At 42.8% G+C, this 24019-nt stretch overlaps 2 protein-coding genes and 1 pseudogene across 25 annotated transcripts in view; 2 read left to right on the forward strand and 1 right to left on the reverse strand.

Moving 5' to 3' along the window:
- Nucleotides 1-24019, forward strand: part of SNX3 (sorting nexin 3) — a 1122685-nt gene that overhangs the window by 479845 nt on the left and 618821 nt on the right. The window contains exon 1 of one of the 16 annotated variants that reach the window (XM_050789180.1): nt 10183-10192. The exons of 14 other annotated variants lie outside the window; for them this stretch is intronic. The gene's annotated coding sequence lies outside the window, so the exon portion shown is untranslated. Of the gene's footprint in view, nt 1-10182; nt 10193-23640; nt 23651-24019 lie in introns of those variants that run through there. One more of the 16 variants, XM_050789184.1, reaches the window with a different exon arrangement.
- The window catches only part of ARMC2 (armadillo repeat containing 2), a 219665-nt gene that overhangs the window by 114186 nt on the left and 81460 nt on the right, over nt 1-24019 (reverse strand). For 2 of the 9 annotated variants that reach the window (XM_050789130.1, XM_050789127.1), the window contains exons 1-3: nt 13000-13124; nt 6782-7042; nt 3013-3085 (exon numbers count right to left, since the gene is read on the reverse strand). In XM_050789130.1, the coding sequence (XP_050645087.1) occupies nt 3013-3085; nt 6782-6999 (291 nt within the window). In that variant the 5' untranslated portion in view covers nt 7000-7042; nt 13000-13124. Of the gene's footprint in view, nt 1-3012; nt 3086-6781; nt 7043-7546; nt 7948-12728; nt 12854-12999; nt 13125-24019 lie in introns of those variants that run through there. The other 7 variants (XM_050789131.1, XM_050789129.1, XM_050789128.1 and 4 more) reach the window with 7 other exon arrangements.
- Nucleotides 4374-6502, forward strand: LOC126952248 (40S ribosomal protein S12-like; annotated as a pseudogene).

Genomic DNA, 24019 nt, shown 5'->3' on the forward strand with positions numbered 1-24019 from the left:
AAAATGTAAGATACATTTTGAGGCAATTGGGGTCATTTGAACATGGATTGTACATTAAATGATATTACTGAGTAATGTTAATTTTCTGAGCTATGATGATGGTATTGTGGCTATGTAGGAGATCATCCTTGTTCATATGAGATGCACACTTAAATTTTTGTGGATGAAGTATCACAATGTCTGCAACTTACTTTCAAATAGTTCATTCAAAACAAACATTCATACAAGCACATGCGCGTGCGCACACACATACACACACACACACACACAGAGTAACAGAAATTGAGAAGCGCTTGACTAACATACCAATTTCATAAGAGTACCCTTATTGTTGAGTGTCAGAGTACTTATTATAAACATGGATGTTAACTGAATATTTATATCCTAAATGCTGGGCATTCCCGCCTTCTTCCTGCACCTGGAAGCTAGCAACCAGACTTTAACATCCAGGAAACAGCGTGGAAGATACTTCTTTACAGAGAATATGACTAGTCCGTAAGAAAAGTCCTAAAGATACTGCCACTGGGGTGTCATCAACAACACAGCCCAGCCAGATCCGCCTAACTATAGGTGTGGGTAGATACCACCTATAGGTTGACCAACCCAATCCACACGCCACTACTCTTTTTTTCTTTTTTTTGAGACGGAGTCTCACTCTGTCACCCAGGCTGGAGTGCAGTGGTGCGAACTCAGCTCACTGCAAGCTCCGCCCACGGGTTCACACCATTCTCCTGCCTCAGCCTTCGGAGTAGCTGGGACTACAGGCACCCGCCAACATGCCTGGCTAATTTTTTGTATTTTTAGTAGAGACGGGGTTTCACTGTGTTAGCCAGGATGGTCTCGATCTCCTGATCTTGTGATCCGCCCTCCTCGGCCTCCCAAAGTGCTGGGATTATAGGCGTGAGCCACTGTGCCCAGCCGCCACTACTCTTGAGAGCAGCCAAACAAACAGCATGAGGCATCAGAGGAAGCCTCTAGTATAAAAAGCAGAGACAAAAATGCAACAGAGACTATAAAGGGAGAAAACTTAGTTAAAAAATCAAAACTCACCACTAATATACTCAGATAACGTGCTGCAACCATGAAATAAGAACAGACCACTATACAAAGAGATAATGTAGAGGAGAAAGAAACTTTTGAAAATTAAAAATATGATAGCAGAAATTTTTAAAAACTCAATAAAGGGATCAGAACACAGTCTCTTCCACAAAAAGATGTGAAACAGAAAAGGGAGAAAATAAGAAAACTGAAGTGTCAGTCCAGAAAGTCCTACATCTTTTTTTCTTTTTCAGACAGTTTCACTCTTGTCGCCTAGGCTGGATTGCAACGGCGCAATCTCAGTTCACTGCAACCTCCATCTCCTGAGTTCAAGCAATTCTCTTGTCTCAGCCTCCCAAGTGGCTGGGATTACAGGCACGCACCACCATGCCCAGCTAATTTTGTATTTTTAGTAGAGACAGGGTTTCGGCATGTTGGTCAGGATGGTCTTGAACTCCTGATCCCAGGTGATCGGCCTGCCTAGGCCCACCAAAGCACTGAGATTATAGGCATGAGCCACCACGCCTGGCCCAGGAAGTCCTACATCTGAATAATAAATTCCAGAAAAAGCAAACAGAAAAAAAGTCGGTAAGACACTATGATGATATTAAATATTCAATTAATATCCATGTTTACTGAAAGGCATGAGATTCCACATTGAAAGGGCCCTTCACGTGCCCAGCATGATTGATAAAAATAGACTCACACAAAGGACCATTGTCATTAAATTTCAGAACACTAGAAACAAAGAGAAACATCCGACGAACTTCCAGAGAGGAAAAAACAGAAATCAAAGTTTCAAATAATTTACTTCCCATGTACCCTTTCTCAAGAAACTATGGGAGGGAATGCTCTACCAAATCCATAGAAAATCAAGAAAGAGGACTTGAGACACAGGAACCACGAAAAAGCCAGCACAAGAAGGAGAAGCCATCTCCCCAGGAGGATGGTGAGGGGCATCCCAGGAGAGCTGTGCTCAGGGAAAGTGGTTGGGCAGGACGTGTGAAGAGTTCTCCAAGGAGGTAAATCCATAGAATGCCTCATGTGCCTGAACATAAAAGGAGATTAAGACCACTGGGGATGAGTCTGGGGTTGAAATTTGAAATACTAATAATACAAAACTTAAAAAGTAAGGCAATTATTAATGCCAGGGAAAACAAAAAGTGGTGCAGGAAAGGAGAATTTATCATTAATTCAAGGCTCAACTATGAACAGGTTTATGTAATCATAGTCAGAGAAAACAGACCTAACCAAAGTTTTATATCTATATGGGAGTAATAATGGGAATAGAAAAGGTGAACGCATTATGATAAGAGGCAAAAAGACAGAAACAAAATCTTCATCTTCCTTAGAAGTCATTAGATAATTCCTCAAGTTCATAAGTCAGAAAGCAGCAAGACAGTGTGGCATTGGGAAGTCTGGATGTAAATGCTAAAAGGATGCGTCAAAAGAGCTTAAAGTGAAAGCCACTGAGAGGGGAACAATGAAGAATAAGGGGACAGGAAATCACTGGATTTTTGTTACTTTTTTTGTAATAAATCTTTGACTATATATATTTATATGTAAATGTGTATATATAAAAAGACTACATATAAATATATGATTTTTATACATGTATAAGATATATAACTTTAATATAAATTATACATATAATTTTTGTATATACAACTTAAGAAAATATGTATGTATAACTAAGAAAGCAAAAATATTGTGAAATATTGCTTACCAAGTTATTATATATTTTAAAAATTGTTCTTTATTATCAAACTATAGGTAAATTATAGAAGTATTTCATTAGATATTACCCATTACATTTGAACAATATAAAATAATCTGCTTTCATATTAAATTATTAGTCTATTTAGGTGTACATGATAATTATCATAGCATATATAAGTACTGATTCCAAGTATTTTTGGCCAATTTCATTTCACAACATAATATAAAGTACTGGTGGTTATATAAAGTACTCACCAGCTCTAGTGGACTAAGACGTGCGCCAGAGATAGGCCTGGAATCAGATGACTCAAAACTGGATGCATGGAGGCTAGCATAAAAGATGGTGCAGAGTGTTAGTTTGTGAAGAATCATTTCTTTATTTATAGTACATATTAGTTAACTCTAGCTAAAAAGCAAGTAAAAGGATGCGATGCATAAGCCTTAAGGAAAAACATTTTTTAATGTTATTGTACTTAAAACAGTTTATTAAGAAGTCTTTTGATTACATCTAGGAAGTTTGAAATATACTGAATAATAAAAAGAATAAGTGTATAGAGGAATTTTTTAAAAAGCTTTGTTCATATCACTTCAGAAAGCTGGTATGGGACAAGCGCTAGTAACCATTTCATTCCAAAGTAACTTCCTGAACCAGTGTTTGGAATCACTTCTAGGAATCTTGAACAAAATTCAAACTTAAAAAGACAACTACCTTGAAAATCAGTCAATGTAATCTATCACACCACAAGCTAAAGAAGATACAGAAAATACAAGCTAAAGAAGATACATATTAGCAGACATAGAAAAGGCATCTGGCAAAATCCAACACTCATAATAAAAATTCTTAGCAAACTAGGAATAGAAGAAAACTTCTAAGAATATCTACAAGAAACCTACAGCTAACATCATATTTACGGTAAGAAAGAGTTTTCCCACTAAGATGACAAAGAAAGCAAGATGTCCCCTCTTACTACTGCTTTTCAGTGTCATACAGAACATCCCAGCTAATGCAATAAGATAAGAAAAAGAAATTAAAAGCATACAGATTGGGAAGGAAGAAATAAAACTCTTTGTTTGCAGATAACAGGATTATCTATGTAGAAAATCCTAAAGAACTGACAAAACCTCCTGGAACCAATAAGTGATTATAGTACAGTTGCAAGATACAAGGTTGGAAACTGAAATGAAAACATATTATCATTTACATTAGCACTCCAAAAATTAAATACTTATAAATCTAACAAGATATGGATAAAATCTAGATGAGGAAAGCTACAAAACTCAGTGAAAGAAATCAAAAAACTAAGAAAATGGAGAGAGCTTCCATTTCCATGGCTAGGAAGACTCAATGTTGTCAATATGTCAGTTCTTCCCAACTTGATCTATAGATTCAATGCAATCTCAATCAAAATCCTGGCAAGTCATTTTGTAGATATCGACAAACTGATTCTAAAGTTTCTATGGAGAGACAAAAGACCCAGAATAGCCAACACAATGTTGAACAAGAAGAACAAATTTAAAGGACTGACACTCCCTGACTTTAAGACATATTATAAAGCTACAATAATAAAGACAGTATAGTACTGGTGAAAGAATAAACAAATAGATCAATGGAACAGAATAGAGGGCCCAGAAGTAGACTGACATAAATACAGTCAACTGATCTTTGACAAAGGAGCAAAGGCAATACCATGGAGAAAACATAGCTTTTTCAAAAAATGGTGCTGGGCTATTTCACGGAGGTGGAGGCTCGATGCATTCAAGATCCACCTTCACTCATAACCCATTGCCATGGCCAAAGAAGACACTGCTGCTGGAGGTGCAGTGGATGTTAATACTGCTTTAAAAGAGGTGCTGAAGACCAGTCTCATCCAGGACAGCCTAGCACATGGAATTTGCAAAGCTGTCAAAGCCTCAGACAAGAGCCAAGCCCATCTTTGTTGCTTCCATCTAACTGTGATGAGCCTGTCTATGTCAACTTGATGGAGGCCCTTTGAGCTGAACACCAAATCAACCTAACTAAGGTTGATGACAAGAAACTAGGGTAATAGGTAGGTTTCTCTAAAACTGATAGGGAGGGAAACCCCATAAAATGGTTGGTTGTAGTTGTATCATAGGACTATGGAAAAGAGTCTCAAGCCAAGGATGTTATCAAAGAGTACTTCAAATGCAAGAAATTGACAAGTAAAACCTTGGCTCATATTCCTAAAAAACAAACAAACAAAAACAAAAAAACAAAAAACAGTGCTAGGACAACTGGACATCAACCATCTACATGCAAAACAAAAACAAAACACAAACCTAACACCCTTCACAAAAATTAACTCAAAATGGGTCATAGACCTAAATGTAAAACACAAAACTATAAAATCCCTAAAACATAACACAGGACAAAGTCTAGAAAACCTTGGGTATTCCGGTGACTTTTAATATACAACACCAAAAGCAAGATCCATGAAAGAAATTGGTAAGCTTGACTTCATTAAAATTAAAATTTTCTGCTCTGCAAAAGACACCATCAAGAGAAGAAGAAGAAAAGCCGCAGAGCAGGAGAAAACATTTGCAAAAGACATGTAAGATAACGAATTGTTATCCAAAACACACAAATAATTCTTAAAATTCAACAAGAACACAAACAACCCATTTAAAAAATGGGCCACAGACCTTAACAGACACCTGACCAAAGAATACACACATATGTAAAATAAATATATAAAAAGATGCTCCACATCATATGTCCAGGGAAAGTAAATTAGAACAATGAGATACCACTACACACACATTAGAATGGCCAAAATCTAGAACACTGACAATGCCAGTGCTGGCAAGGATGTGAGGAACAGGAACTCTCATTCATTGCTGGTGAGAATGCAAAATGATACAGCCCGTTTGGAAGACAGCTTGGCAGTTTCTTACAAAGCTAAACACAATCTTCCCATACGATCCAGCAATCATGCTCCTTGGAATTTACCCAAAGGAGTTGAAAACTTCGACAGGTGTGGTGGCTCATGCCTGTAATCCCAGCACTTTGGGAGGCCAAGGCGGGCGGATCACGAGGTCAGGAGATTGAGACCATCCAGGCTAACATGGTGAAACCCCGTCTCTACTAAAAATACAAAAAAAAAAAATTAGCTTGGTATGGTGGCAAGCACCTATAGTCCCAGGTACTCAGGAGACTGAGGCAGGAGAACGGCGTGAACCCGGGATGCAGAGCGTGCAGTGAGCCGAGATCGCACCACTGCACTCCAGCCTGGGCAACAGAGCAAGACTCTGTCTCAAAAAAGAAAAAAAAAGAAAACTTATGTCCACACAGAAACTTATACATGGATGTTTATAGCAGCTTTATTTGTAATTGCCAAAACTTGGAAGCAAATGAGATGTCCTTCAGTAGATGAATGGATAAACTGTGGTATAACCAGACAATGGAATATCATTCAGCACTAAAAAGAAATGAGCTATTCAAGCCATGATAAATCGTGGAGGAAACTTATTACTAAGTAAAAGAAGCCAATTTGAAAAGGTGACATACTATATATTCCAACTATATGACATTCTGGCAAAGGCAAAACTGTGGAGACAGTAAAAAGATCAGTGGTTGCTAGTGGGTGGGGGAAGGAAGTGAAAAATAAGCAGAGCAAAGAATTTGTAGGACAGTGAAACTACTCTGTATAATATTATAATAGTGGTTACATGTCATCAGAAATTTGTCCAAACACATAAAATGTACAACACCAAGAGTGAACCCTAATGTGAACTACAGCCTTTGAGTGATAATGGTGTGTCAAAGTATGTTCGTCGATTGTAACCAATGTACCACTCTGGTGGGGGATGGTGATAATGAGATGCTGTGGATGTGTTGTAGTAGGGGGTACATGGGGAATCTCTGTACCTTCCACTCAATTTTGCTGTGAACTTAACACTGTTCTAAAAAATAAGTCTATTTTTAAAAATTATCCATAAGAATTAAGGGAAAGTATAACCTGGTGCTTAAATAGCTGAGTGAACAAGAATGCGAAATACCATATACCTGAAGGAGGAAGGAGGTCTATTTTCTGACGTTCTTGAGGATGCAGGTCCGAATAGTTTTCTTTGGGCTTCCTGTGGTGTAAATGGTCTTTGGGTTCTAACTGTTCTTAACGCATTTCGTGCTTCGCTTATGATTTCTGCACTGGTCTTCTGCTTGGACACTGAAGATCGATAAAATGGATCCAGTTTTCCTAACATTTTATCATCTGGAGACAGCATCCTTCCTTTGAAAGTAAAATATTCTTCAGATAGACACCATGCCCTGCAAATACATGGTACAAAACCCATTAATTATTTGCATCCAGGGCTTTATAAAAATGAATGCTTAAGCCTATCCATATATTAAACCATTCCTCTATATTAAGCTTTAAAAATCTGAATGAATTTTTAATTAAAAACCCACCAAGCAGTTAGAAGGTTAGGATCTGAGAACAACTCTCAAAAATGTAGAGAGGAAAATTTCCCCAAAAATACACAACTGAGGAAAAAGATGTGCAGGGAAGAAACCCAGGATGAAAGCTAAACCCAGAGAGAAAGACTAATCATGAAAGAAGACAGAATAGGAAGAGCGAATCATCTCATGGTCTTCAGCCTACAAAAAACACTGAGGGTCCCCACTGCCCTCCACACTATGTGATACTATAAGGTTAAATTTTAGACAGAAATGTTGTATTTCTAAAGGACACTTGATTTTGCAACAAACCTCAGAGAATGGTTCAGCCCCACATTTGTCCATGATACAACTGAATGAATTGATCCAACTCACCTATAATTTGAGGTAGTGACCTAAGTAAATAAATACCAAATATCAATACCAACTGATCCTTTCCCAACTCCCCTTTCTGAAAGAGTTAAAGTCATTACAAGGGCCATGAGAATGCAGATCCTTCTCAAACGTTGGTGTGTTCCATGGAGACAAATCTAAACTTTAAAATAGGACAGATTTTTAAAACGTAATTCTAATGAGTACATGGCATTAGGTGTTTCTTAAAAAAAAAAAAACCCAAACCCCATAAAATGCCATATCTCTAGAGAGACAGAGGTCTACATGGATTTTCCACCTATTTCAGCTGCCCAATTTTAGAATAACTTCTGCAAAACAGAAAACTGCTTTGTGACATATTCCCCAGGAAACTAAAAAGATTCCGTTTCTATAAGTAGAATTAACAGGTGATTCCTTAGACAAAAAAGATTTACTATATTATGATTCTAAACATTGTTACATAACAATAGACAACAAGAACATTTGTTTAGCTCTACACAGGCCCCAACCAAAGAGTTTCTGATGAAAACTATAAACGATATGTCATACTTTTCATATGGAAATGCCAGGTGTTGAGTTAAAATAGTAAAAAAATTACTTGATAAGCAATGCTATTTTAGGAATTTTTGATACAGGATTTTGAATTTAAGCACAGTCCCTACAATTATGTTCATTAATATAACTACCAAAAACGATGAGGGGCCTAGTACATTTTATTTCTAATACTTTTGAAATGATTGGCTTTCACTTTAAAATATGCAATGATAATTATTTAAAATCTATACACAATTTTTTATATCTACATATATGCATATTATTTTTGGATGCATAATACAAATTCAGTCCCATAACATCTAACTTAAGCGGCCATGACAGGTTTGTTGGTCTGTTTCTAAAAGACCTACTGCAGGAAGAAATTGTGCCACTAAGTGAGAAGAGGTTTCTGCACAACAAACAGGCTTCTTCCAGGGCCTAAATCAGGTTTGCCACCCCTTTGGCCTCACATGGCACTAATTAGTCTACCAATGTCCAAAAGTCATCTGGCAAATCTAATAAAGATTAGAGAAAGTTCTGTGGGGAGTAATAACGGACTCTCACTCCTGACCTAAGATTCTCTCTGGCTACCTTTGAGTTTGTATTAAAAACTATACTCTTGCCGGGCGCGGTGGCTCAAGCCTGTAATCCCAGCACTTTGGGAGGCTGAGACGGGTGGATCACAAGGTCAGGAGATCGAGACCATCCTGGCTAACACGGTGAAACCCCGTCTCTACTAAAAAATACAAAAAAACTAGCCGGGGGAGGTGGTGGGCGCCTGTAGTCCCAGCTACTCGGGAGGCTGAGGCCGGAGAAGGGCGTGAACCCGGGAGGCGGAGCTTGCAGTGAGCTGAGATCCGGCCACTGCACTCCAGCCTGGGTGACAGAGCGAGACTCCGTCTCAAAAAAAAAAAAAAAAAAAAAAAAAAAAAAACTATACTCTTTCAGAGAGTGATGAAGCAGGAACATTTACTCAGGTCAAATTCTTTCTGTGAATTACCTGGGGGCATACAGGAATTTAGACTGACCAAATACTATACTGACAGAAACAATGTAGTTACAGGGCTAAAAATATTTTTGTCTATAATTTTTACCAAAAATTCTAACACAACTTTCTCTATCCTTCTTCTTCTCTTTTTCCACCAAATCTCACTTTAACAATTATATTGTGAGAAACTTGTACAATAATGTAAAATCTGCACAATATGTTATGATCATATGTTAATATTCACTAAATCAATCATGGAAATATTTAATAATACATGTGAACTGACTTAGAAGAATTAGAAGTGGGGCTTTGGGCGGAGAACTTTTAAATTGATATTTGTTAAACTACAAATTATTATAGATGATTTTTGCCAACTTGAAAAATTAATCACTCAGGACCTGAAAGCTTATCTACTTAAAGTATACCTGAACCATAACACAATAATCCTACAGAAATTCTAACTTTACAAAATTTTCCTGCCAAGTCGAGCAAATCCATTCAGCCAGTTTTAGTACTGATTAACTGTTTCCTAAAAGGAACACAAAACCATCTTCACTCTCAAGCAAGAACCACTAATGTGAGATAAACATTTACTAACACCAAGCACTGTGCTAAGTCCTCTTGACTGCATTATCTCAATTAACCCCACAACAATTTTGCAAGGTGGACAGAGTCTTTTTAAAAAAATAACTAGAGATGAGGTCTCACTATGTTGTCCAGGCTGGTCTCAAACTTCTGGGCTCAAGCTATTCTCCTTGGCTTCTCGAAGTGCTGGGATTACAGGTGTGAGCCACCATGTAATCTATGGTCTGGACAGGGTCTTAAGCAATAGAAAAAAAGCTATGATACATTGCCCACAGATAATATTCAAACTCCTACCCACTAGATGGGGTGGTAGGAGGTGGGGCACTTAGAGGCATTGGGGCTGCAACTATTAACCCACTCACATAGAGACCCCAATATTTTCCCAACAGGAACAGCCTTCTTGGTGTGTACCAGCTGAGTATTTACCCTGCTTATACTCAAATGATTTAAATACAAGGTAGAAACTGATGGCAGCAATAAAAAAAAAAGAGAGAGACAAATTATTTATGTGATCACAAAGAGAAGAGATTTCTGATTGGGGGAAGACATCAGGTGGACTTCCGGGAAGAGGTGTTGCTTGAGCTAGGTTGTGAAAAAAGGGCTGAATTTGAGCAAGTGGCAGTGGCTGGCACTGGAGCCGGAGTAGGGAAGGAAGTTCCAACAAAGTCAGCAAGTGAGCCAATGCAAAGCATCAAGACATACAGGGTGTGTGTGGACAAGGGGAACTCTGAAAATGGTGATTGGGGCTGAACCCACTAAATTAAATGGCGAGAATTTAAAAGTTGATGAGCAGATCAAATAACAACATTTTGAGGGATGATGTGATCTGGCAGAGATGGGCAGGAAGGAAAGGGGGGCAAAGATCAGAAGTAGTGAAATCGGACAGTTTTTATGTAATCACCCAGCTAACTCTCAAAGGTCATTTCCTCAAGGAAGCTTTCCTGAACATGCCTCTCCCACCCTGCTAGCCTGAGTTAAGGGTCCCTCCTCCAGACTCCACAAAGGCCCCCAGCGGGTCTCTGCCACTCCACCCTCCCACTGTGTTAGAATTGCCTGTGCACGTGGTATTGGCCCGAGACTCTCCGCCCCAACCCTCCACGTGAGGCACAGCTGAAGGTCAACACTTACATAATCACTAGACTCCATTTTTAAATATAGACTTGAGCTAAGACATTTTCAGATGAAGGCTGCATAGTTTCTCTAACTGGGGATATTTGTTACAGTGAATTGTGAAATCTGGACCTTATTTCCAATCTGTCTTGATGTTATGTGGTCAGAGGAGTTCAGATTTAGCCTCCTTTCCCTGACTTGCCTTTCTTTCAAGTTGCCTGGCACAGAGTAGGACTCAATGTTGTGATGAATGAGTGAAGTATGGAAAGCCTGAGATACAGGAGTCAAGGTGAAGCACAGGTTAGAGGAGAGAACAAGTGAGGTGCACTGAGAACAGAAATAAAAACTGAGAACAGAATTGACAGGATTTGGCATCCATGATTCCAGGAAGAGGCCAGAAACAACACCGGGTATGCAAACCTAGGGGAGCCAGAGGGCAAGGAGCCTTTTAAAAGAAACAGGAGAAGCAGACTTCAAGAGGAAAGAAGAAAGAGGTTGAGTTCTGTCTTGCATCACACTATCCTGAGTCTGTCGTATCCACAGGACCTCTAGAGGGTGAACACCACCAGCAGTAGGAAATTTGAAAGTGAAGAACTTTTTTTTCAACAAGATATTTCTTATTGGTCTGGGGGAAGGTTCAGAGTCATAATTTATAGAAGTTTATAACTAATTATAAAGACCTGTCTTTACTGTTGTTGCTAATAGCCACTGGAACCAGAGCCTTCTTGCTAAATGCAACACTGCGCTACCAGGATGTCTGCAACAGGGGAAAAGCAGGCCAGTTTCATAGCCTTCCCTGCAAATCAAATACTCAGGACCCTTCTGTAACTCTGAATCATTTTTGTATTAATATGAGCATCCAAAGAGGCAGTGGTTAAGTGCTTAGATGCTGGAGTAAGGGTTTAAATGCTGACAATTCACAGCCATGTGACCTTGGGCAATGCCTCTAATATCTCTAAGCATCAGTTTCCTCATCTGTAAAAGGTGCATGGTAATAATTGCCTCATAGGATTGTTTGAAGAATTAAATGATATAATACATGTAAAGTGCATTAGCACGGTGTTTTAATATGGCCCTTAAAATGTTAACAATGTTAACAGATGTTAACAATTATTGCCCAAGTGCTACATGATAAAAGGATACAGCAAACTCATTTCCACGAACGAAAAACTGCATTTTAAAAAAGAAACTGCAAAAGAGAGAATGACGTTTGTTCAGTGTTTCTATACATAAAGTTTATTATTATTATTATGCTTTAAGTTCTACGGTACATGGGCACAACGTACAGGTTTGATACATAGGTATACATGTGCCATGTTGGTTTGCTGCACCCATCAACTCATTTACATTAGATATTTCTCCTTTTAAACTGCGGGTGGTGGTGCTTGCCTTTATGAAAACAGATAATTTTTATTAAGCATTTTATTGAATATCAGCGATGCCAAATTAACATCAACAACTAACCAGAATCCCATAGATTAAGAAACCAGGATAAAAATAATAAATGGTGCTTGCTTTTCAACCAAGTTAAAGTATAATAATTATGAATCAGGGTGGGACGTAAGATCTGTTGTGTTACTTGTGGGAATGGATCACAAAAGGCATTATGTATACACTCCATGATTTTAACGTATGTTAAATATTGTTACACATACATTTTTATTTATTGAGGCCCTGTTGCCTGAAAGTGCCCAGATATAAACTGTATGACTCTGGCCTGGTTACCGCCTGCCTAGACAAAGCCCCTTAGTCTACCACTCTCATTCAACAAATATTACTGGGCTTCTATTAACCACCACGCACTTGGCTAAGTGCGACAGTACATAAATAAAGACAACCGCCCCGGACCCCTGACAACATGCACAGGGACCCCTGACAACATGCAACATCGCCTCTCTACCCTATCCGAGGACACACAGGCAGACGACGGCAGGAGGGGTCCCCGGTGAGCCGCAGGGGAGACCTCACCTCCCGCGCAGACAGCGGGTCCCCTACCCACGGCAGTGCCCGCTCTTCCACGGTCCCGGCCAGGGCAGAGCGCAGCAGCATCCTCACCCCGCCCGGCCACCCTCCCACTTCGCCCTGCCGCCAGCGTCTCCATGGTAACCGTACACAAACTACCTCCCGCCGCCCGGCCGCCAGATTGCTGGGCCAGGCCGCTGCAGGGCGGGCGGAGCCGGCCGGGGAATGAGCTTGGCGAGGGCGCAGGGAAGAAGGCTTCCGGCCTGACCCAAAGCACCTGTAATGAGCGCTTGAGATAGCAGCGGCTGCGAGGTTCAGCTCATCCTCCGGCTCTCCCCAGGCAGTGGCCAAGGAAGCGGCGCTGGAGCTAGCGGGGTAGCCCCAGGTCGCCGCTCGGCCACTGGGCCTGCGCGGGTCCCGCCAACGCATGCGTAGAAGCTCCGAGGCGTGGCGACGGCCGGAGCAGGTGGGAGGAGCCTGGAGAGGGCTGGAGGCCGGGAGGTCAGAGCAGAGCCGGCATCATGTGCACGTGTCCGCTTTTAAATTAGCAATTTGCCGAGCCACATCTGTTGCTCCCCTAGCGGATCCCAGCGCATCTGTTAAATAACAACAGGCAGGCCGGAAGCTTAATGCTTGCAGGTAAGAAGGATTTACTGGCTCAGGTTAGGGGTCTGTATAACCTCTGAGTTATACAGAGGTTGTGTAACTGAGCCTCTGTTTCCTCTGATGTCAAGTGGCAGGAAATATTAATAATAGTACCTATGGAGGTCTTGGGCTGTTTTGAAGGTTGCATGAGAAAATAGATGTAAAGAGCTATGCACGTGGCAATCAACGAATATTAAACTGTTGGCTGTTATTAAGCCCCTGCATTTGTAGAGCACTTCAGAGTTCGCAGAGTATGCACGTAATCGTACCTTCTGAATCTGAGGAGGCAGCCTGGCGTCCCCATCCACAGGAGAGAAACTGGGGGCCTGAGGTGTAGTGATCAGGAGAAGGAGATTCCAGTCTAGGTCCCCCGTGGCCAATCGTTTTTTGTTCGTGATCACAGTTGAACGGCAAAAAGCACTCCATTTATGTGTTTCTAGTTTAAATTCCCTTCTCTCCTATTAGACCATTTAGCAACACTTTACGGTGTTAAATACAAGTGAGATCATAAGCACTCTCCATTCAGGTTTGCACTACGTTTTATAAATATGGGGATTTTCCAGCTGAAGTGCTATTTGTCATCAACATTGGAAAAATGCCACTTCCTTTGGTGCTAAGCATCTTGTAAAGAATAACTAAATTGAAAATATTTTTGAGCACATACCATGTGTAAGGCATCGTTCCAGGTGGGAAATGATGCTAACCTGAACTAAAGGAATGTAAATATTCTTCAAAATACTCAGGAGGATTTCAAACATAACAGAAAATAAGTTCCTATTCATTGATTGGATAATTTTAGGACCCGAAACAAAATATTTTGTGTTCTTCAGGATTAAAGTATTTTCCAGTGACTCAACATGACATATCAACAATTCCCATTTACTGGTCAGTGGACTCCATTGTGAAATGGACCATTGCCCATTTTAAATAAAACTATGTGTTTTGAATTCACAACTTGTGAGACGTCATACAATGCCACTTTATTTTGGTCTCTCACTATCATTTTAAAATTTATTCAGTGTTAGTTATCTTCTCCTGTCCCTGGATGGGAAGAAATTTGGGGGTAAAGCCCTGGATTTTTCTGCTCATTCTTAGATAACTGACAGTCCTGTCATAACTAAATCTCAACCACAGCTTCATTTCAAAACTATAATGTTGGGTGCAAGATTTAAACAAATGCATCAAATTTCACAGAAAGTAAGTCTTCCTCCCCCCATTCCAGCCCCCAGTTTAAGCTCTCTAGCTGGCCTTCCCTGAAGGGATGCACTAGGCTTAGACTTGCCCCCCACCCCCACCCGCCCCCCTATTCACTAGAGGTTGTTTAAGACCCAGCTTGGATCAAACTGGCAGTGAGGAGAAGGAGGTGAAGGAAGGAGATGGAGCATTTCTTCCTGTAGTTGAGCAGCTTCAAGCTTGCCGTGCTGGCCTGTGGTTAAAGCAGCTCATGTTGGTCTTTCCTGATCCTTTGGAGTCTCCCACTGATGGGGACCTCCCTCCTGGGGGCTCCTGAAAATCCTAAAAACACAGGGTTTATTCCAGCTTTCAGTGCCCCTTTAGAGAGCTCCCAAGGGAAAACCCACACATCTGTTACCCTAGTGATTCTGAGAGCTCAGGCCTGTCTGCGTGCAGCCCCTTCCAGGCTGCCATAGGCGGGAGCTTTAGCTTACCCAAGAGTGAGTCAGGCTCCAGTTCTCCAGGCCACGTAACTACAGTCTCTGGCAGTCCCAGGCACCTGGGGAAACCCCCCTCGCTGGCTTGAGATGAAGGGCATAGCACCCCACACTCCTTTCTCCAAGGAAGTTTCCCCACACATCTTCCCTTTCCACTCTCTGACCCCTTATTTTTAGCTGCAGCCTGGGTGAGGGGTTGAGGGGGTCTTAGGTTTCTTTGTCACCTGCCCTACGGAGACTCTGCCTCACCTCACTTGGAACTGGTGATTACATAATTACCATCTGAGTGGAAACATCAGCCTAAAAACCTCTGGTGCAGCCAATTACTAGCTGTGGTCTTATACCTTAGGATCTTGGTCTAAAATAGACCGTAAGCAAGCTACTGGAACCTGATGCTACCCAACTCAGCTGGCCAGGAAATATCTGCTGGGCAAATTAGAACCATTGAAAAGAATGACATGGGTAGAATTAGAGGAAGCAGTTATTTGAAGCAACGAAGCTCCCCAACTTACCTCACTGCAGGACACTATATGAGAAAATACTTCGGCTGTCACAGCAGTGGCGTATTATACGGACCTGGCTGTTTCTCCACTGTTACCTGATGGCTATTATACAGAATTTTACATCGGTTTTGTAAGTGGCATTGCTTTAGAAACAAAACTGTTGACATGTTTCATATACTTTAGAGAGATTAAAGAGGAAGACAAAGTATTATAAGTATCTGACATTTATAAAGCACTCTATAGTTTCCAAATTGCTTTTATTTGGGACACTTCATTTCTTTTGTCTAATTTGGAGTTTATAAGAAGCCTGGAAAGTAGGTATCTCAATGTGAGATGGGAGGAAACTGAGGTTCAGGGAGGTGAACTCGTCGGCCCACAGGCACACAGCTAGTAAAAGGACCTGAGATCTGGGGTTCTTGATGCCCAAGTTCAGTACACCATGCTGCTATTACACATGCATTTTGTCCCCAGCATGGAAAGGTACTTTGGAGGTTACTGAAACTGTCAAGCTATGCTCTTTATTTCCTCCTCTCACTTATCCCAGAGTATTTGCTGCGTGGGGCTATAGGGATCAAGAGGAACTTAAGAATCTTTACATTCACTTGAAAACGTCTTCTGAATTTCTGGATTTTGAATTAAAGCAAGAATTATATAGGCAGGAGATTGGGTAATGATACGGTTTTATGCAGTCTCAGATGCAAAAATTGCAACAGAATGATGAACTCATAGATGCTTTTCATCCAGACTCCACTAGTAGATTTTACAGTTTATATCATAGTTTCTATCACATATACCTCTTATTTGATATCTATAGCTCATCCTAATTTATCTGTTAGATATATTTTTGAAAAGATACATGTTAAATAAATACTTCTTTAATGTTCACAATTCCCCCCACTGCCCTCTCCCCCCACCCCCCTCCCCCGATTTTTATGACTACAACTGAGCTGTGACTCACAGGGGGAAAAAAATACTTCTGGCATGGAATGAAAATTGCCAATTTAGAATTCTAATATACACTTCAAGACACTTTCTGCTTTTGTCAGTATAGAATCTTGGTGCTTTAATTATATGTATCACACAATATAGTGTGAGGAGTTCATCAAATTGACAACCTAGGCAATCTTTGTATACAAATTTAAAGACACAAATACATTAAAATGCAACTTGCTGGAAATTTATAATTCAATGAAAATTAACTAACTTCATGGAACTGGATAGACATGAGACTGTGGAATTGTCCTAAAACTTATCAGCTAAAATGTCTATGTAAATCCTGTCTTTATTGGGGCTCAGCTGTGACCTGTGAACCTAAGTATTACTTTACCTTTAAGTACACTATCCCGTATCACCCCTGCCACCCCAGGCCACGTGCTCCACCAAGCTGCCAAGCTGTTGACAGGAATGCTAATTAATAAGGGTCCATTTAATTACCAGTAGATTACAGAGTCTCTAAGGACCCTGCACTTCACTGGAAGGGAGGAGGTTCTCGTTTTCAGGGAGTGTGTCAGTGTCAGTAGGATTGTAACTATGAATTACTTCATCCTGAACAACTCTTGGATGTTAAAACAGACCAACTAAGACAATCAGAAACCCAATATTCTTTGTACAACTCACTTATGAGACATTACTTAGTGAGCATGCCTGTATCTTTTGGAAGTTTTTGCCTGCAAATAACAGAATATTCCACCAAAAGTAGCTTACACGCCAAGGACATTTATTGTTTTGTTTAACAGTCACTGGAACTGGGCTGCTTCAGGATTGGCCCCACAGCTCAGGGACCAAGGAGGATCAGTCAAGTCTCCCCACATGGTCACAAGACGGTGGTGGCCACACTGAGCTGGGAAAGGGGAAGGGCCCTCTCTATGTATATCTCTACACTGAGAAGGAAAACATTTCCCAGAAGCCTCTTGGTCACCTTGTCCTTACATCTCATTGGCCAGGCTGTGTCACATGGCCACACACCAGGCCCTGGCAGAGATGGATGGGGCTACCATTACTGTGGTTGATTTCAATCCATCAAGGTTCATCCTTTGGGTTTGGCGGGGAGGAGCCCACTTTGCACACTTTGCTGCCACAACCTGAAGCAAACTGGAGCTCTGTTCAGCAGGAAGGAGGGGCAGTGGCTGTTGGATAGATCTGAAAGACCGCCACAGTGGCCTGGTGACAGGTCTCCCCAGTCCAAATGGGCAACTGTCACAATCTCTCGATTCTCTAATAGAGAGTTGTCCTGAGAATCAAGAGGTTGTGGCAGTTGCTTGTCCCACCTGGAGACAGCTGGAGGTGTAACACAAGGCAGGGTGCTCTATCTTGGTGCTAACTCTCAGGTGAGGCCTGGTCCCTGGTCTCACTGCGGCTCCGTCCTGGCTGCACAGTGGAGTCACCTGGAGAGCTTCAGCACCATCTCCGCCCAGTACCACTCAGATGAACTGATTCAGTGCCTGGGGTAGGTGGGAGTATGGGAGTGGAGCCAGCTGTTTAGAGCTGCGGAGGTGACTGTGGTGTGCACAGCCAGCCTGGAGAACCTCAGCCCTGGTGAAGCCAGAGCTCCCCTGCCTGAGAACCTCAGCCACAACCCAGCAGGAGGCAGAGCTGCCTGAAGAATCCCTGGCCTTCAGAACAGAAGGGATGGAGAAGAGCCTAATTGATGCCTGACCCAGAGATGAAAAACCCCATGTCACAGACTCATGGTGCTCTCCAAGATGTGTACCACCTCATGTCCACCCCACCAACCCCCGCCGTCACCAGGCCATCTTGGGCACTTTTTGCATCTAGTCTCCAACTGGCCCCTCTGACCCCACTCCACTCCCTTCCTGCTCCAAGAGTGTTGTTCACGCTACACTCAGCAACCGAAGTGAGTGTCATCAACCACAGTTCTGGACATGCCCTCCCAACCCCTCTGCCCAGGAGCTCTCAATGTCTGCCCACTGACCACCAAGTCAAGTCTCAGATCCTCCGTGATCTGCATGACAGCCTGTAGTTCTGTTATTCTAAGAACTAGGACTTATTTGGGGGATAGATGTCATAGGCTCTGTGCTAAGTGCTTTGCTCACTTTAAATCAGTTCCCTTCCAACCCTAAAGTACGACTATTATCCTCATTCTACATGAATAGAAATTGAGGTTTTGTTTCTTCGCTTACCCGGGTCATACGGGTGGTAAAAGTGGTGGATCTAGGATTCAAGCCCAGCTTGTTGGGTGTATGTGTATTAGGGTTCCCTAGAGGGACAGAACTAATGGAATATATATATAAAGGTGAGTTTATTAAGTGTTAACTCACATGATCACAAGGTCCCACAATAGGCCATCTGCAGGCTGAGGAGCAAGGACAGTCAGTCTGAGTTCCAAAACTGAAGAACTTGGGAGTCCGATGTTCAAGGGCAGGAAGCATCCAACACGGGAGAAAGATGTAGGCTGGGAGACTAGGCCAGTTTCTCCTTTTCACGTTTTTCTGCCTGTTTATATTCTAGCCATGCTGGCAGCTGATTAGATTGTGCCCACCCAGATTAATGGTGGGTCTGCCTGTCCCAGCCCACTGACTCAAACATTAATCTCCTTTGGCAACACCCTGGCAGACACACCCAGGATCAATACTTGGCATCCTTCAATCCAGTCAAGTTGATGCTCAGTATTAATCATCACATTGGACTTAGGAGGCCATGTTACTATAGACACTGCACGCTCAGCCAAACCAGACTGCTGCCATTCCCTGATCACCCGCTGTATCTCACCACCTCTGTGCCTTGGCTTTGAATGGTCCCTGCCATGGGATACTCAGCAAACATGTCTACTCAGCACTGGGCACCCATCAGGAAGGACTGCAAAGAGGAATTCACCTTGAAGTAGTCCACGGGAGAGAGAAAGATCAATTGGTCAAGTTCATGGTGGATCCAGTCAGCACTCACCTTTTATGGCTTTATGTAGCAAGGCCCCATGGCCCAGGAGGAGGAGCCGAAATTGTGTTTATGGGGATGACCAGGGCTGGGGATGGCCAGAGAACAAAGTCTGAAGGGGCAGGCAACAGGCACAGGCTGGATGGGGAAGTAAAGAGGGAAGGAGGAATGGTCTGCAGGGTTAGGGAGAGGCTGGACGACTGAGGTCACTGACGGGAACAGAGCAGATGAGGCAGTTTGAGGAAGGAAAGTCAGGAGATCTTATTAATTCAAATGCTGCCTCTCACTAAAGTGCTTTGCTCACTTTAAATCAGTTCCTCTTCCAACCCTAAAGTACTACTATTACCCTCATTCTACATGCATAGAAATTGAGGTTTTGTTTCTTCACTTACCCAGGTCATACAGGCAACACCCTCAGCTGTTTGCCTGTGGTTACATCACTTAATAACTGCAGATGGCTTTTCTTTGAGATGTGGAAGTTGAACCCAATGACCCTTAAGATACTGCTTAGCTATGGGATTCCATGGGAGGAGGTTGTAGTCAGGGGGCTGAGAGTTAGAGATTTTGGAGGTGGCTCAGACGGGAGAGCCAGATGATGAGGTCTAAGAAGTGGCCTGGCTGGTTACTGTCCTGGAGAAAGTCGGGGAGGTCAGAGGTCCCAAGAGGCCAGATGAGGCACTGACAGAGAGGGAGGGGACAGAAGGAGAGAAAGCCTGAACTGTCAGTAGTTGGTATCTCAAGCCCCTTGTGCTGTGCTAATGACACCTGTGTACAGAATGACCTGTATGCGCCACCCCACAGAGAAGGCGGTGACCCCCAGGGATTGCGGCTCCGGGAGAAACATGCCCCCTGGTTCTCTTGGGTGATGACAGCAGTGAGTTTCCCTTAGAAGGAACCCCCTAGGCAGTCTGGGGACCCATGGGCTAAAAGGAGATCCCCCAGGACACTTATTTTTTTCTCTCCTTAGTGCTCTCAAATTCAGTTAAAAAACAACAACAACAACAAAATAACAACGATGTACTTATGTGCTATTAAGTTACTAGCCCAAGAATATATTATTTTGGCAATATGACAAGAAGGACAATTTAAATAGAGAAAAGGAAAGTTTGATTTAACTGTGATCATTCAAAGAAATGTGGAGTCCAGCTTCAGGTTTAAATATTCAAGGAATCCTAGCAGGCTCCAAATCTAGCTGAATGTATCCAGGCTTCTAATAGCAAGATCTTTAAAATCTAAAGATGTTAAGCACATATCTTCATTGACATGAGAATAGTCACACGAGTCTTTATGTTATTAGATAGAAGGTATTACATAAATAGGATCTACAAAATTATCTACCAAGAATGCAGAAGTAGGCCGGGCGCGGTGGCTCATGCCTGTAATCCCAGCACTTTGGGAGGCCGAGGAGGGTGGATCACGAGGTCAGGAGATCGAGACCAACCTGGCTAACACGGTGAAACCCCGTCCCTAATAAAAATACAAAAAATTAGCTGGGCGTGATGGCGGGTGCCTGTAGTCCCAGCTACTTGGGAGGCTGAGGCAGGAGAATGGCGTGAACCTGGAAGGCGGAGCTTGTAGTGAGCCAAGATCGCGCTGCTGCACTCCAGCCTGGGCAACAGAGCCAGACTCTGTCTCAAAACCAAACCAACCAAACAAAAGAATGCAGAAGTAATAGCCACAAACAAAATGTCATGATAATCATTGTGTACTTGGAAGGCACTTTTCCTCATCAGAGCACAAAATGCTTCATGTTTCGTACAACTAAACACACACACACCTGTATACACACACAACACATATCAAACAAGGGAAATTTGAATATGGTGATGGATTCTGTCAATCAATATCCTGACTATGATATTGCACTATAATTTGGCAAGATGTTACCACTGGAGAAACTGCGCAAATGGTACATAGGACATCTTAGAATTTCGCTATATTATTTCTTACAACTGCACATGCCTCTGCAATTATCTCAAAATAAAAAGTTTAAAATAAACCTTTTCACTCTCTTGCTTACTATTTCATCTCTGTAAGGCTTATAGGTGAAAAGTTAAAATGCAGAGGAAATACCATTCTGGAAATAAATAGGATGATTATTCCATGATGCAGTGTGGATAAAACAATTTCCCTCTGAAACTTGAAAACCAATAGCTTGGCTTAACTGCCCAGGAAAAGTGAATTTCAGCGCTGAAAGTCATTCAGTGAAATTATTCTTTCTGGTTTTTTTGTTTGTTTGTTTGTGTTTTTCGTTCACACCCAGAGAGTGTTAAAATGAAGGGTGGTGTGTCAATCACCATTCTTATTAGGATATGGAAAGCAACAAATGTTTCTGTTTTTATTTTTATTTTGAGAGCTCAAACTCAAAGGCAGGTGTTCTTGGCCTCCCTGGCAGTATCCACAGCAGCTCGTTTTCTATCGGGAGTGGAGAGCCCTGGCTTTGCTAGGACCCTGCTGGGCTCTGTCCATTGTCTGCCGCTGCTCATGCCCTCCACGGATCCTACCTTCCCCAGCCCTCTAATTAGGCGGCAGGGTCCCACACACAACCCCCACCACTTTCCCACCACGTGATGCGCCACCTCCCACTGCAGCCTTGCACCCAATCGGGCTGTGCACTAAAAAAAATTGTGATAGCGTCTTGTACCAGCTGGTTTCCTAGAGCAGCTTCAGACAGAGCCCCCTGTGGGTCTCCCGCCAGGAGCCACCCTGAGGTCATGTCTGCAATGAGGAAAGCCCATCCGAAATGGAACAGCATCATTTCATGTCCGCCAAGCACTTCGTAAAGGAGGTCCTTTGCAGAGATACAGGCCTTGCTTTCAAGAACCTTACCAAGAAAAAAGATTAATGATGCCTCTGCAGGAAGTTTTCAAAGCTACCCCAAACTGTCTCTTTTTCGGTTATTGGTGTGTTTTTTTCCCACTGTGTATTACACTTCTTGTCCAGCTGGGTTGTGGAGCGGGGAACTCCAATAAAAGAATGGAGATGCTAAACTGTATGCAGGCGAACACCCAGAGAGCAGAGATCTTGTCCTTCTTGCACACCTTTGGGTGCCCTCCACATAAGAATGCCAGCTGGAACATATGGATGTTCTGTAGAATAAGCAACCAAATGAACGTGAACTTGAGGATATGCTATGCAGGGTGAGAGTGTCCTCAAGTGTAATGCTTATGTGCCAGGATGCAGTTCCACCGCCAGTCACCTCCCCAGACCCCTCTCGCCTCCCCCTCCCCAGGCTGCCAGTCGTTTCTGGGAGTGCCTGTGGCGGTGCCACCTCACCTGTGCACAAGAACAAACCCGCTTCTCCCTCCCATTCCCGCCTTCTCAAGGGCCCCTCACTGCCGTGGCTCCAAGTGCCTTTTCTTGGGGAGGGCATGGCTCTGCTGTCCTTCCCCTAGGACACTCTGAGATGGGAGTGGCAGGGTGGGCTCTCCAGATCCGTGCCTCCCTTGTCTCTGGGCACAGCTGCACTGCGTCCACCCAGACTCTCACATGGCTGGTCACAAACGCCCTCAGACTCCCTCCCACACCTCCCTCACTCAGGCCTGGCCAAGGGACAGACCTCTGCTAGCCCCCTCACTTCTGGTCTCTCCATTTCTTCCTCTGGCACCAACAAACTCCTTCCTTTTGCAGGCACCTGCAGGGGTCACCAGCCTCCCAGATGTAAAGGCAGCAAGGCCAGGTGTGAATGATTGGGAAGGAGCTCCCGGCTAAGGACCCGGAGTCTGGTGAAGTCTCACACGGCCACTCACATGAATGCTCACACGGCAGCTGCTGCTCCTAACCACTTGTGATGGGGGCAGAAATCATGGGAGCTCGTGGCCCCAGTTTCTGGGTCTGTGAAATAAGTGGATCTATGTGGTACCAAGAGATATTGAGAGAAGAAAGTGAAGACAAGGGGTGCAGGAAGGAAGAGGGGGAGGGGGGGAGGAAATCAGTTTAGCCAAGAAAGGCTTGCAAGGGAGTGATACCCTGGCACGGGGAGGACACAGCCCACCCTCAGCACCAAAGAGGGCAGCCTCTGTAAGTACAGAGGTAAAAGGCACCTCTCCTATCTGGGGCTGGTCATACTCCTAGCCCAGGTTGTAGACAGAAAAGGCGCTGGCATCACTCGTGATCTTCTACTGGCATTAATGCTGTAATAAAATGCAACATGTGGGTTTCTGCATTTGTTTCAAGCTTTAACCACAGAATAGGGACTTAGATACACTTGCACTGGGGGGAAATGAGACTGAGTTTGGAGTCCTCCCTCACAGCAGGACAGATGCCACAGGCAAAGTTGTCAGGATCTCAAAGTTTGAAAAGGGATCTTGAGTTCTCTTCTCTTGCCTCCTCCTTTTCTCTCTCTTTTCCTCCTTCCTTCCTGCTTTCCTGTCTGCCTTCCTGTCTCCCTTTTCTGTTTCTCTGTTTCTTCTTTTTTCTCCCCTCCCACAGTCCTCTCCTCCCCTCTCCCTGCCCTTCCTTAACCACAAATGTAACCAACCCCAAACCACTGACTTTCTGTTCTGCTCCTTCATCCTTACGGGTTTTCTTGGTTACACAAGCTCTCCAGTTTTGGCATATTTGGAAATCATTTCTTTCATTACATAGT

Source organism: Macaca thibetana, chromosome 4 (assembly GCF_024542745.1).
Source record: "Macaca thibetana thibetana isolate TM-01 chromosome 4, ASM2454274v1, whole genome shotgun sequence".
In the NCBI taxonomy this organism is placed as follows: domain Eukaryota; kingdom Metazoa; phylum Chordata; class Mammalia; order Primates; family Cercopithecidae; genus Macaca; species Macaca thibetana.